The sequence below is a fragment of the Nerophis ophidion genome, linkage group LG26, assembly GCF_033978795.1.
Source record: "Nerophis ophidion isolate RoL-2023_Sa linkage group LG26, RoL_Noph_v1.0, whole genome shotgun sequence".
Taxonomy (NCBI): Eukaryota; Metazoa; Chordata; class Actinopteri; order Syngnathiformes; family Syngnathidae; genus Nerophis; species Nerophis ophidion.
In genome coordinates this window covers 34,825,978-34,840,867 of record NC_084636.1, presented here as the reverse complement: position 1 = coordinate 34,840,867, position 14,890 = coordinate 34,825,978, and the positions used below count along the sequence as shown (strand labels likewise).

Sequence of the window (14,890 nt, the reverse complement as noted above, 5' to 3'; positions counted from 1 at the left end):
ATGTTAACATAAATGTTTTTTTTAATAAATTTGTTAGTTAATATGTTAACATAAATTTATTTATTTCCAAATAAATGAATTAAATTAATATGTTAACATTAAATGAGTTTATTTCAAAATAAATGCATTCACATGTTAGCATAAATGAGTTTTATTTAAAAAAAATATATGTATGAAATTAATATGTTAACATAAATGAGTTTATTTCTAAATAAATGTATGAATTTTATATGGTAACAAAAATAAGTTTATTGTAAAATAAATGTTTTAAATTAATATGTTAACATAAATGGGTTCATTTCAAAATAAACACATTAATTTATATGTTAACCTAATTGAGTTTATTTCAAAAATAAATTTATGAAATCATTATATTAACATGAATTAATTCATTTTAAAACAAATGCATTAATTGATACGTTAACATAAATGTGTTTATTTAAAAAATTAATGCATGAAATTAACATGTTAACATAAATTAGTTTATTTCAAAATAAATGCATTCATTAATACGTTAACCTAATACATTTTATTTCAAAAATAAATTTATGGAATCAATATATTAACATAAATTAAATCATAAAAAAAAATAAATGCATTAATTAATATGTTAACATAAATGTGTTTATTTAAAAAATAAATGCATGAAATTAACATGTTAACATAAATTAGTTTATTTCAAAATAAGTGTATGAAATTAATATGTTAACATAAATGGGTTTTTAAAAATAAATGCATTAATTAATATGTTAACTTAAAGGAGTTTATTTCAAAATACATTCATGAAATCAATATGTTATTATAAATGGGTTTATTTCAAAATAAATGTATGAAATGAATATGTTAACATAAATGAATTCATTTCAAAATAAATGCATCAATTAATATGTTAAGATCAATATTTGTATTTCAAAAATAAATGTATGAAATGAATATGTTAACATGAATTTGTTTGTTTCAAAATAAATAGATTAATCAATGTTAACATGATCAAGTTTATTTCAAAATAAATGCATTAATATGTTAACATAACAGAGTTTATTGCAAAATTTATGAAATGAATATGTTAACATAAATGAGTGTATTTCAAAATAAACCTATGTTTGAAAAAAAAATCCTGTTTTACATTTTTGTGGACATTTAATAATAGAGTCAAGGCTTTTCAAAATAAGAGCGTTACCTTTGGCATGATGTGCTGTGATGTTGGCAGGAGGAGAGCTGCCTCGGGAGTTGATGGCCCACAGCGCCACCCGGCAGAGGTCACAGAAGGGCACGGAGGTTCTAGTCACGTTGGCACCCAGGCTGCTGGTCCACATCACCTCGGACTTGGCGCCGTAAACGCGGACCCGGTACTCCAGGATCTTCCCTCTGGCCTCAGACACGCTCATGGCCTGCAGGAAGTACACACAAAGTATGCCGTTTGTGTACAGTCCGAGTACTAGTACCTCCAGAACACTCAGTCCAAGTATCTCCAGAACACTCAGTCCAAATATCTCCAGGACACTTCAGACCAAGTACTTCTGAGACACTTCAGACCAAGTACTTATGAGACACTTCAGACCAAGTACTTATGAGACACTTCAGACGAAGTACCTTAAGAACACTCCAGACCAAGTACAAGTACCTCCAGAACATGCAGACCAAGTACAAGTACCTCCAGAACACACAGACCAAGTACCAGTACCTCTAGTACACGCAGACCAAGCACAAGTACCTCCAGAACACTTCAGACAAAGTACGAGTGTCTCCAGAACACTTCAGACCAAGTACCTCCAGAACACGCAGACCAAGTACAAGTACCTCCAGAACACGCAGACCAAGTACAAGTACCTCCAGAACACGCAGACCAAGTACAAGTACCTCCAGAACACGCAGACCAAGTACAAGTACCTCCAGAACACGCAGACCAAGTACAAGTACCTCCAGAACACGCAGACCAAGTACAAGTACCTCTAGTACACGCAGACCAAGTACAAGTACCTCCAGAACACACAGACCAAGTACAAGTACCTCCAGAACACACAGACCAAGTACAAGTACCTCCAGTACACGCAGACCAAGTACAAGTACCTCCAGGACACGCAGACCAAGTACAAGTACCTCCAGTACACGCAGACCAAGTACAAGTACCTCCAGTACACACAGACCAAGTACAAGTACCTCCAGGACACGCAGACCAAGTACGAGTATCTCCAGAACACTTCAGACCAAGTACAAGTACCTCCAGAACACTTCAGACAAAGTACGAGTGTCTCCAGAACACTTCAGACCAAGTACCTCCAGAACACGCAGACCAAGTACCTCCAGAACACGCAGACCAAGTACAAGTACCTCCAGAACACGCAGACCAAGTACAAGTACCTCCAGAACACGCAGACCAAGTACAAGTACCTCCAGAACACGCAGACCAAGTACAAGTACCTCTAGTACACGCATACCAAGTACAAGTACCTCTAAAACGCTCAGACCAAGAACCTCGAGAACACTTCGGACCAAGTACAAGTACCTCCCGAACACTCAGACCCAGGACCCCTACAATACTTCAGGCCAAGTACAAGAACATCTAGGACACTTCAGACCAAGTACAAGTACCTCCAGTACACTCAGACCAAGTACAATAATCAACAGGATACTTAGACCAAGTACATCTAGAACACTTCAGATCAAGTACAAGTACCTCCAGAACACTCAGACTAAGTACAATCATTAACAGGATACTCAGACCAAGTACATGTAGAACACTTCAGACAAGTATATGTACCCCCAGTACACTCAGAACAACTACATCTGGACACATCAGACCAACTACAAGTACCTCTAGAACACTCAGACCAACTAATGGTACCTCTATAACATTTCAGACTAAGTACCACCAGTGCACTTCAGACCAAGTACCTCTAGTACACTACAGACAAAGTACAAGTACCCCAGTACACTTCAGTCCAAGTACAAGTACCTGTAGACACTTCAGTCCAAGTACAAATATCTCTACAACACTTCACACCAGTTGTACTTCGAGACAACTTCAGACCAAGTACAAGTACCTCTAGACAACTTCAGCCCAAGTACAAGTACCGCTAGAACACTTCAGTCCTAGTATCTCTCAAGCACCTCAGACCAAGTACACGTATTTAAATGAGTTGTACTTGTATAGCGCTTTTCTACCTTCAGACCAAGTACCTCTAGTACACTTCAGTCCAAGTACAAATACCTCTACAACACTTCAGATCAAGTAACTCTAATACACTTCAGACCAAGTACCTCTAGAACACTTAAGACCAAGTACCTCTAGGACACTTCAGACTTAGTACAAGTACCCCTAGAACACTTCAGACCAAGTACTGTTAGTTCACATTAGACCTAGTACCTCTCAAGCACTTCAGGCCAATTACAAGTACCACTAGAAAACCTCAGTCCAAGTACAAAGACCTGTAGCACACTTCAGACCAAGTACAAGTACCGCTAGGACACTTCAGAGCTAGTACCTCTGGAGCACGTCAGACAAAGTACCTCTGGAACACAAGTACAAATACCTCTCCAACACTTCAGACCAAGTACCTCTAGAACACTTCAGACCAAGTACAAGTACCCCAGTACACTTCAGTCCAAGTACAAGTACATGTAGAACACTTCACTCTAAGTACAAATACCTCTACAACACTTCAGACCAGTTGTACTTCTAGACAACTTCAGACCAAGTACAAGTATCTCTAGACAACTTGAGACCAAGTACAAGTACCGCTAGAACACTTCAGTGCTAGTACCTCTCAAGCACTTCAGACCAAGTACAAGTACTTAAATGAGTTGTACTTGTATAGCGCTTTTCTACCTTCAGACAAAGTACCTCTAGAACACTTAAGTACAAGTACCTCTAGAACACTTAAGTACAAGTACCTCTAGAACACTTCAGTCCAAGTATAAATACCTCTACAACACTTCAGATCAAGTAACTCTAATACATTTCAGACCAAGTACCTCTAGAACACTTAAGACCAAGTACCTCTAGGACACTTCAGACTTAGTACAAGTACCCCTAGAACACTTCAGACCAAGTACCTCTAGAACACTTCAGTCCAAGTACAAATACCTCTACAACTCTTCAGACCAAGTACCTCAAATACACTTCAGACCAAGTACCACTAGTACACTTAAGACCAAGTACCTCTAGACAACTTCAAACTTAGTCCAAGTAGATCAAGGGCACTTCAGACCAAGTACCTCTAGAACACTTCAGATCAAGTACAAATACCTCTACAACACGTCAGACCATGTACCCCTACAACACTTCAGGACAAGACCCTCTACAACACTTCAGACTTAGTGCAAGTACCTCTAGGACACTTCAGACCAAGTAACCCTAGGACACTTCAGACCAGTTGTACCTCTAGACAACTTCAGACCAAGTACAAGTACCTCTAGACAACTTCAGTCCAAGTACAAGTACCGCTAGAACACTTCAGTCCTAGTACCTCTCAAGCACTTCAGACCAAGTACAAGTACTTCTAGCACACTTCAGTCCAAGTACAAATACCTCTATAACACTTCAGATCAAGTAAACCTAATACACTTCAGACCAAGTACCTCTAGTCCACTTAAGACCAAGTACCTCTAGAACACTTCAGATTTTAATACAAGTACCCCTAGCTCACTTCAGACCAAGTACCTCTAGAACACATTAATCCAAGTACAAATACCTCTACAACTTTTCAGACCAAATACCTCAAATACACTTCAGACCAAGTACCACGAGTACACTTAAGACCAAGTACCACTAGACAACTTCAAACTTAGTCCAAGTACCACAAAGACACTTCAGATGAAGTACAAATACCAATACAAAACGTCAGACCTAGTAACTCTAGAACACTTCAGACCAAGAACCTCTAGAACACTTCAGATCAAGTACAAATACCTCTACAACGCGTCAGACCAAGTACCTCTACAACACTTCAGACTTAGTGCAAGTACCTCTAGCACACTTCAGACCAAGTAACTCTAGAACACTTCAGACTTAGTGCAAGTACCTCTAGAACACTTCAGACCAAGTACCTCTAGAACACTTCAGACCAAGTACCTCTACAACACTTCAGACTTAATGCAAGTACCTCTAGGAGACTTCAGACCAAGTAACTCTAGCACACTTCAGACCAAGTACCTTTACAACAGTTCAGACTTAGTGCAAGTACCTGTAGGACACTTCAGACCAAGTACCTCTAGTACAACTCAGACCAAGTACCTCGACAATACTTTAGAACAAGTACCTCTATAACACTTCAAATTAAGACTAGTACAAGTGCCCCGAGAACACTTCAGGACAAGTAAAAGGACCTCCACAACGCTACAGACCAAGTACAAGTATCTCTAGAACACTTCAGACCAAGTACATGTACCTCCAGAACACGCAGACCAAGTACAAGTACCTTTAGGACATTTCAGACCACGTACATCTAGGACACTTCAGACCAAGTACAAGTACCTCTGGAACACTTCAGACCTAGTAGTCTAAGTACTATAGATGGAGTACATGGCATGTAAAGTACTACTATAGATGGAGTATGGCATGTGAAGTACTAGTACATGGCGTGTGAAGTACTAGTACATCGCGTGTGAAGTACTAGTACATCGCGTGTGAGGTACTAGTACATAGCGTGTGAAGTACTAATACATAACGTGTGATGTACTAATACATAGCATGTGAAGTACTAATACATAACGTGTGATGTACTAATACATAGCATGTGAAGTACCAGTACATAGCGTGTGAAGTACTAATACATAACGTGTGATGTACTAATACATAGCATGTGAAGTACCAGTACATAGCGTGTGAAGTACTAATACATAACGTGTGATGTACTAATACATAGCATGTGAAGTACTAGTACATAGCGTGTGAAGTACTAATACATAACGTGTGATGTACTAATACATAGCATGTGAAGTACCAGTACATAGCGTGTGAAGTACTAATACATAGCGTGTGAAGTACTAATACATAGCATGTGAAGTACTAGTACATAGCGTGTGAAGTACTAATACATAACATGTGATGTACTAATAGATAGCATGTGAAGTACTAATACATAGCATGTGAGGTACTAGTACATAGCGTGTGAGGTACTAGTACACGGCGTGTGAAGTACTAGTACATAGCGTGTGAGGTACTAGTACACGGCGTGTGAAGTATCACCTTCCAGAAGACGGTGATGTAGGCGAGCGTGGAGGAAGGTTGGATGTACCACACGTCGAGTACTTTGTCAGGAACTGCAAGACAACAGAAAGTACAAATGAAAACTCATATTTTACTTCATTGTACACAAGAAAGAAGTTGAGGTTGATAACTACTAAATATTAATTCACTTAAATTGAAGTCATTTTGGGAGCACTTGAAGTACTATTGTTTAAAGTATATATATAAATATATATATATGTGTGTGTGTGTGTGTGTGTGTGTGTATATATATATACATACATACACACACAGGTATATATATAAACACACAAATGGATTGGGAGAATGTCATGTGGTCAGATGAAACCAAAATAGAACTTTTTGTTATAAACTCAACTCGTCGTGTTTGGAGGAAGAAGAATACTGAGTTGCATCCCAAGAACACCAAACCTACTGTGAAGCATGGGGGTGGAAACATCATGCTTTGCGGCTGTTTTTCTGCTAAGGGGACAGGACGATTGACCCGTGTTAAGGAAAGAATGAATGGGGCCATGTATCGTGAGATTTGGAGCCAAAACCTCCTTCCATCAGTGAGAATGGTTGACCAAAGACTTATTTTCCACCATAATTTACAAACAAATTCTTTAAAATTCCTACAATGTGAATTCCTGGATTTTTTTTTTCACATTCTGTCTCTCACAGTTGAAGTGTACCTATGATGAAAATTACAGACCTCTGTCATCATTTGAAGTGGGAGAACTTGCACAATCGCTGGCTGACTAAATACTGTGTATATATATATATATATATATATATATATATATATATATATATATATACACATATATATATATATATATATATATATATATACATATATATACATATATATATATATATATATATATATATATATATATATATATATATATATATATATATATATATATATATATATATATATATATATATATATATATATATATATATATATATATATATATATATATATATATATACACTTGACCTAAAGTCCACTTGCAGTAAAAGTCCACTGGCAGTGTGCATGGAGTGTAGTCCTGATCAGGTCCAGATATCCCTCACCTTCCTCCTGAGTCCATGCGGTCCTGACTCTGCTCCACTTGCTCCACAGGCCCGTACTGAATCTGGCTCTGGATCTGAATCGGTACAAGCTGCCCGGGTCCAGAGAGGAAGCGGACCAGATTTGATCCAGACCAAGTTGTCCCTCCTGGATTTCATCAACACAAAGACAGTTTGGGAGGACTGACTGCTGTCAACAATGTTGATTGATTGATTGATTAATTGATTGGTTGGTGGAAGGTGTGTGTGTGTGTGTGTGTGTGTGTGTGTGTGTGTGTGTGTGTGTGTGTGTGTGTGTAAAGAGTCATCTCTTCCACTTGCTGTTCTTACAGCAAGCTGACAAGTGCTCCATGAGTGTTGTCCCTCCATGGCGTGCTGCACGTCCACCTCTGATGACCTCACACACGGGGACACTGTGACCCTGCAGCCTCTGGACCAGCACTCTACACCCCCCAGCTGTGGAGCGCACGGCCTTGCTGCCAACACAACAGCATTACAAGAATGGAACACAACAGTAACAGCGCAATAACAACACGATAATAACAATGCAATAACAACCCAACGACAACAATGCAAAAACAACAATAACAATGTAAAAAACACAACAATAATGCAATAAGAATACAACAATAACAATGCAAAAACATCAATAACAATGCAAAAACAACAGTAACAATGCAAAAACAACACGACTGTGTAATAACAACACAACAATAACAATGCAAAAACAACACGACTGTGTAATAACAACACAACAATAACAATGCAATAACAACACAACAGCAACAGTGACAATGTGAAAACACAACAATAATGCAATAACAACACAACAATAACAATGCAATAACAACACAACAGCAACAGTGCAAAAACAACAGTGACAATGTGAAAACACAACAATAATGCAATAACAACACAATAACAATGCAAAAACAACACAACTATGTAATGACAACACAACAATAACAATGCAAAAACAACACAACAATAACAATGCAATAACAACACAACAACAACAATGCAAAAACAACAGTAACAATGTAAAAAACACAACAATAATGCAATAACAACACAACAATAACAATGCAAAAACAACAGTAACAATGTAAAAAACACAACAATAATGCAATAACAACACAACAATAACAATGCAAAAACAACAGTAACAATGCAATTACAACACAACTGTGTAATAATAACACAACAATAAAAATGCAAAAAACACAACAACAACAATGCAAAAACAACAGTAACAATGTGAAAACACAACAATAATGTATAACAACACAACAATAACAATGCAAAAACAACACAACTATGTAATAACAACACAACAATAACAATGCAAAAACAACACAACAATAACAATGCAATAACAACACAACAACAACAATGCAAAGACAACCGTAACAATGTGAAAAACACAACAATAATACAATAACAACACAACAATAACAATGCAAAAACAACAACAGTAACAATGCAAAAACAACACAACTATGTAATAACAACACAACAATAACAATGCAATAACAACACAACAATAGCAATGCAAAAACACCACAACAATAACAATGCAAGAACAACACAACAATAACAATGCAAAAACAACACAACAAAAACAACAACAATAACAATGCAATGACAACACGAAAATAACAATGCAATAAGAACCCAACGACAACAATGCAAAAACAACAGTAACAATGTAAAAAACACAACAATAATGCAATAACACAACAATAACAATGCAAAAACAACACAACAATAACAATGCAAAAAAACACAACAATAACAATGCAATAACAACACCAACAACAATGCAATAACAACACCAACAACAATGCGAAAACACAACAATAATGCAATAACAACACAACAATAACAATGCAAAAACAACACAACTATGTAATAACAACACAACAATAACAATGCAAAAACAACACAACAACAATGCAAAAACAACACAACAACAATGCAAAAACAACACAACAACAACAATGCAAAAACAACGGTAACAATGTAAAAAACACAACAATAATGCAATAACACAACAATAACAATGCAAAAACAACAACTAACAATGCAAAAACAACACAACTATGTAATAACAACACACCAATAACAATGCAAAAACAACACACCAATGCAATAACAACACAACAATAACAATGCAATAACAACACAACAATAACAATGCAAAAATGACATCAGAAACGATGCAAAAACAACACAACAATCACAGGGCAAAAACTGCATCAGTACCAATGCAAAATACAACACAACAATAACAATGCAATAACAACACAAAAATAACAATGCAAAAACAACACAACAATAACAATGCAATAACAACATAACAATAACAGTGTAAAAAATACACAACAATAACAATACAATAACAACACAACGGTAACAATGCAAAACAACACAACAATAACAATGCAAAAACAACACAACAATAATGCAATAACAACACAACAATAATGCAATAAAACACAGCAATGAAAATGCCAAAACAACACAGCTATAACAATGCAAAAACAACAACAGTAACAATGCAAAACCAACACAACAATGGAATAACAACACAACAATAACAATGCAAAAACAACACAACAAAAACAACAACAATTACAAGGCAAAAACTACAGCAGTAGCAATGCAAAAACAACAACACAACAATAACATGCAATAACAACACAAAAATAACAATGCAAAAAAACCCACAACAATAACAATGCAAAAACAACACAACGATAACAATGCAAAAACAGCAACAATAACAATGCAAAACAGCAATAGTAACAATTCGAAAACAACACAACAACAATGCAATAACAACACAACAATAACAATGCTAAACAACACAACAATAACAATGCAAATACAACAGAACGATAACAATGCAAAAACATCACAACAATAACAATGCAAGACAACAAAAATAACAAGGCAAGACAACAAAAATAAGGCGAAAAATAAAAACATCACAATAACAATGTAATAACAACACAACAGTAACAATGCAAAAACAACACAATGATAATGCAAGAACATCAGTAACAATGCAAAAACAACACGATAACAATGCAAAAACAAACAACAATACAAATGCAACACAACAACAATTCAAAAAATACAAACATAACAATAACAATGCAAAAATAACACAATGATAACAATGCAAAAACAACATCATTAACAATGCAAAAACAACACAACAAAAACAATTCAATAACAACACAACAATAACAATACAAAATCACGACAACAATAATAAGCATAGACAACACAACATTAACAATGCAAAAAACAACACAACAATAACAATGCAAAAACAACATAATTAAAACAAAGCCAAAACAATACAACAATAACAATGCAAAAACAAATACAACAATAACAATACAAAAATAACAACAATAACAATGCAAAAAATATAAACACAACAAAAACAATGCAATAAAAACACAACACAAAAAACAACACAACAACACGTTTTGCCATCATAGATGAAAACAAGCATTAACTGCAAAACTATCAAGAAGAAAAATATCCTAAAACGTATCAACAAACTATACAACTTATTAATAATAAAACTTAATAAACTGTGAGACTAATTAATAAACTTTAGGACATGTTAATAGACTATAAGACTTATCCATAAACTATAAGAATGATTAAAAACTATAAAATGTGTTAATGAACTATAACACTAAATAATACATTATACATCTCATTAATAAACTATACGACTTATTAATAAAATATACAACTTATTAATAAACTATAAGACTAATTAATTAATTGTACCCTGCATCCCGCCCGATTGTAGCTGAGATAGGCGCCAGCGCCCCCCCGCGACCCCAAAAGGGAATAAGCGGTAGAAATGGATGGATGGATGGAAGACTAATTAATAAACTATAACAATAAAAACTATAAGATTTGTTAATAAACTATAAGTCTAACTAATAAACTACATGACAAATTATTTAATTATAAGACGTATTAATAAACTATAAAACTAATTAATAAACTATAGAACAAATTATTGAATTATAAGATGTATTAATAAACTAAGATGTATTAATAAACTTCAAAATTAATAAACTATAAGACATATTATACACTATAAGACTATTTGATAAAGTATAAGACTAATCAAAAAATGTTCAAACTTTTTAATGGCCTGTATGACTTTTTGAGAATGATAAAACTTATTGAAAACTAAAATACATATTATTAAACTATAAGACTTATTCATAAACTATAAGACTAACTAATCAATTATACAACGTATTAAGCAATACGATTTATTAATAAACTATTGGTTTATTAAAAAAAACTATAAGGTATAATAATAAACTATAAAACTAGTTAAAGAATGAGAAGATGTATTAATACTCTATAACAGGGTTGTCAAACTCAAATACAGAGTGGTTCAAAATTTAAAACTGAACAAAGCCGCGAGCCAAGGGTGGAACAAATTAACCTTTTAATAGCGAAAAAAAGAAAAAACAAGAGGAAAAAGAGGAAAAAAAAATTGGAAAAAATAGTTTGTAAGAAAAAAGAGTGGAAAATAACAGTAGAAGAGTAGGAAAAACTATAGAATAGAGAAAACAATAGCAGAGAAAAGAGTGACAAAAGGAATACGATAAAAAGAGAGTAATACAATAATAAAATAGAAAAGTACAAAAAAATAGAATACAAAATTAATTACAAAAACAGAATAGAATATGAAAGAAGAGTAGCAACCAAATATATATCAAAATAGAATATGAAAGAAAAGTAGAACAACAATATGAGAAGAAAAAAAGAGTACAAAAAGAATAGAATATGAATGAAAAGTATAAAAAGTAATGGAATATGAAAGAGAGTTGAAAAATAATAGAATATCAAAGAAGAGTAGAAAAAGAGTATTAAAGAGAGTAGAAAAAGAATATAACATGTAAAAAAGAGTAGACAAATAATATGACAGAAAAGTAGAAAATAAATTAATATTGAAGAACAGTACAAAAAGAATAGAATATGAAAGAAGGGTATAAAATAATAGAATATAAAAGAAGAGTAAAAAAATAATACCTATATAAGAAGAGTAGAAAAACAATATAATAAAAAGACTAAAAAAATAATAGAATATGAAGGAAGAGCAAAAATGAATTTAGAAAAAGATTAGAATATGAAAGAAGAGTAGAAAATAATAGAACATGAAAGAAAAAGAGAACCATAATAAATATGAAAGAAGAGTGGAAAAGAATAGACTATGGAAGAAAAGTACAAAAATAATATAATATGAAAGAAAAGTATACAAATAATATAATATAAAAGAGTAAAAAAATAATACATATATAAAAAGAAAGAAGATAATAAAAATAATAGCATATGCAAGAAGAAGAGAGAAAGAAAAGAATATAAAAGAGAGTAGAAAAAGAAGAGATTATGAAATAAAAGTAAAAAAAGAATAAAATATGAAAGGCAATAGAAAAAGAATGGAATATGAAAGAAACATAGAAACAATAGAATATGAAACAATTGAAAAGTATAAAATATGGAATAAAACTACAAAAAAATAGAATATGAAAGAAGAGTAGAAAATAATGGATTATTAAAGAAGAGTAGAACAATAATACATATACAAGAAGCGTAAAAATATAATAGAATAAAAAAGAGTAGGAAATAATAGAATATGAAAGAAGGGTAGAAAAAATAAAATAAGAAAGAAGAGTACAAAAAGAACAGAAAATGGAAGAAGAGTAGAAAAATAATAGAATATGAAAGGAGAGTGATAAAAGAATAGAATAAGAAAGAAGAGTAGAAAAAGAATAAAACATGAAAGAAGAGTAGAAAAAGACCAGAACAAAGAAAGAAGAGTAAAAAGGTGAGCTGGCGTGAAATGAAAATGAATAACTACCGATGTCAGCAAGTGTGTAGTTGCGTTGGGACACGGAGGAGCCCAGAGTGTAGTGCGTCTGCAGCGACAGCAACACCCGCTGGACTTTGTTGGACATGTTGAAGGTAAACACGTTGTCTGATGGACCCAACGGCACTTTGTGGGTCTCTTCGTACTCTGATACACTTGTCAGACTGCGCACACACACACGCACACACACACACACACACACACACACACACACACACACACACACACACACACACACACACACAAACACAAACACACACACACACATCATGTAACATGACATAACACGACAAAATATGACGTAACGTGACAAAATATATCGCAACACGACGTAATCTAACTTAACATGACATAACAGTAGGTAATGGTATAACAATACATGACATAATTTACGGTAACATAACGTAATATGACATAACATAACGTAACAAAATATAATGTAACAAAATATAATGTAACAAAATATAACATAACAAAACATAATGTAACAAAATATAACGTAATGTGACATAAAATAACATAAACGAAGAATATATAACGTAACATGACATAAAATAATGTAAGATAACGTAACATGACATAAAAGAATGTAATACAATGTAACATGACATAAAAATAATGTAATATAACATAACAACGTGATATAACGTAACATAGAATAATATAACGTAGCATGTTATAATATAATGTAATACAACGCAACGTGATATAAAATGATGTAATATAACGTAACGTGAATTTTTTTCTTTATATGATGTAACACGACATAAAATAATGTAATACAATGTAACGTGACATAAAACAATGTAACTGTGTGCGATTGAGTAACAAAATATAACGTAACATCACATAAAACAATGTAACATAATGTAACAATGTGCTACAATGTAACATAACGTAACATGACAAAAATAATGTAATATAATATAACATGACATAAAAATAATGTAATATAACATATCAACGTGATATAACGTAACATAGAATAATGTAACGTCATAAAATAATATAACGTAGCATGACATAATATAATGTAATACAACGTAACGTGACATAAAATGATGCAATATAAAGTAACGTGATTTTTTTTCTTTATATGATGTAACACGACATAAAATAATGTAATGCAACGTAACGTGACATAAAACAATGTAACATAATGTGACAACGTAACATAATGTAACAGCGTGCGATAGAGTAACCAAATATAACGTAACGTCACATAGAACAATGTAACATAATGTAACAATGTGCTACAATGTAACATAACGTAACATGACAAAGTAACGTAACAAAATATAACGTAACATGACATAAAACAATGTCATATAATTTAACGACATAAAATAACATAATATAACGTAACATGACGGAAAATAATCTTATATAACATAACATGACGTAAAATAATTTTGAACATAATGTAACCCCGCCTTCTGCCCGATTGTAGCTGAGATAGGCGCCAGCGCCCCCCCGCGACCCCAAAAAGGGAATAAGCGGTAGTAAATGGATGGATGGATGTAACATTACATAAAATAATGTAATACAATGTAACATGACATTAAGTAAAGTAATATAACGTAACATGGCATAGAATAATGTGATATAACGTACCATCACATAAAATAATGTAATATAACATAACAACGTAATATAACGTAACATGACATTAACATTTTTAATATAACGTAACA

At 33.3% G+C, this 14,890-nt stretch overlaps 1 protein-coding gene across 5 annotated transcripts in view; it reads right to left on the bottom strand.

The window, feature by feature from the left end:
* il12rb2 (interleukin 12 receptor, beta 2a) overlaps nt 1-14,890 on the bottom strand; it is a 52,078-nt gene that overhangs the window by 21,824 nt on the left and 15,364 nt on the right. For all 5 annotated transcript variants that reach the window (XR_009804349.1, XM_061887818.1, XM_061887816.1 and 2 more), the window contains exons 5-9: nt 13,188-13,360; nt 7,604-7,749; nt 7,277-7,421; nt 6,191-6,264; nt 1,181-1,391 (exon numbers count right to left, since the gene is read on the bottom strand). Coding sequence is in view for 4 of the 5 variants with exons in the window: in XM_061887818.1 (XP_061743802.1) it covers nt 1,181-1,391; nt 6,191-6,264; nt 7,277-7,421; nt 7,604-7,749; nt 13,188-13,360 (749 nt within the window). In the remaining variant the exon portion in view is untranslated. The remainder of the gene's footprint in view (nt 1-1,180; nt 1,392-6,190; nt 6,265-7,276; nt 7,422-7,603; nt 7,750-13,187; nt 13,361-14,890) is intronic.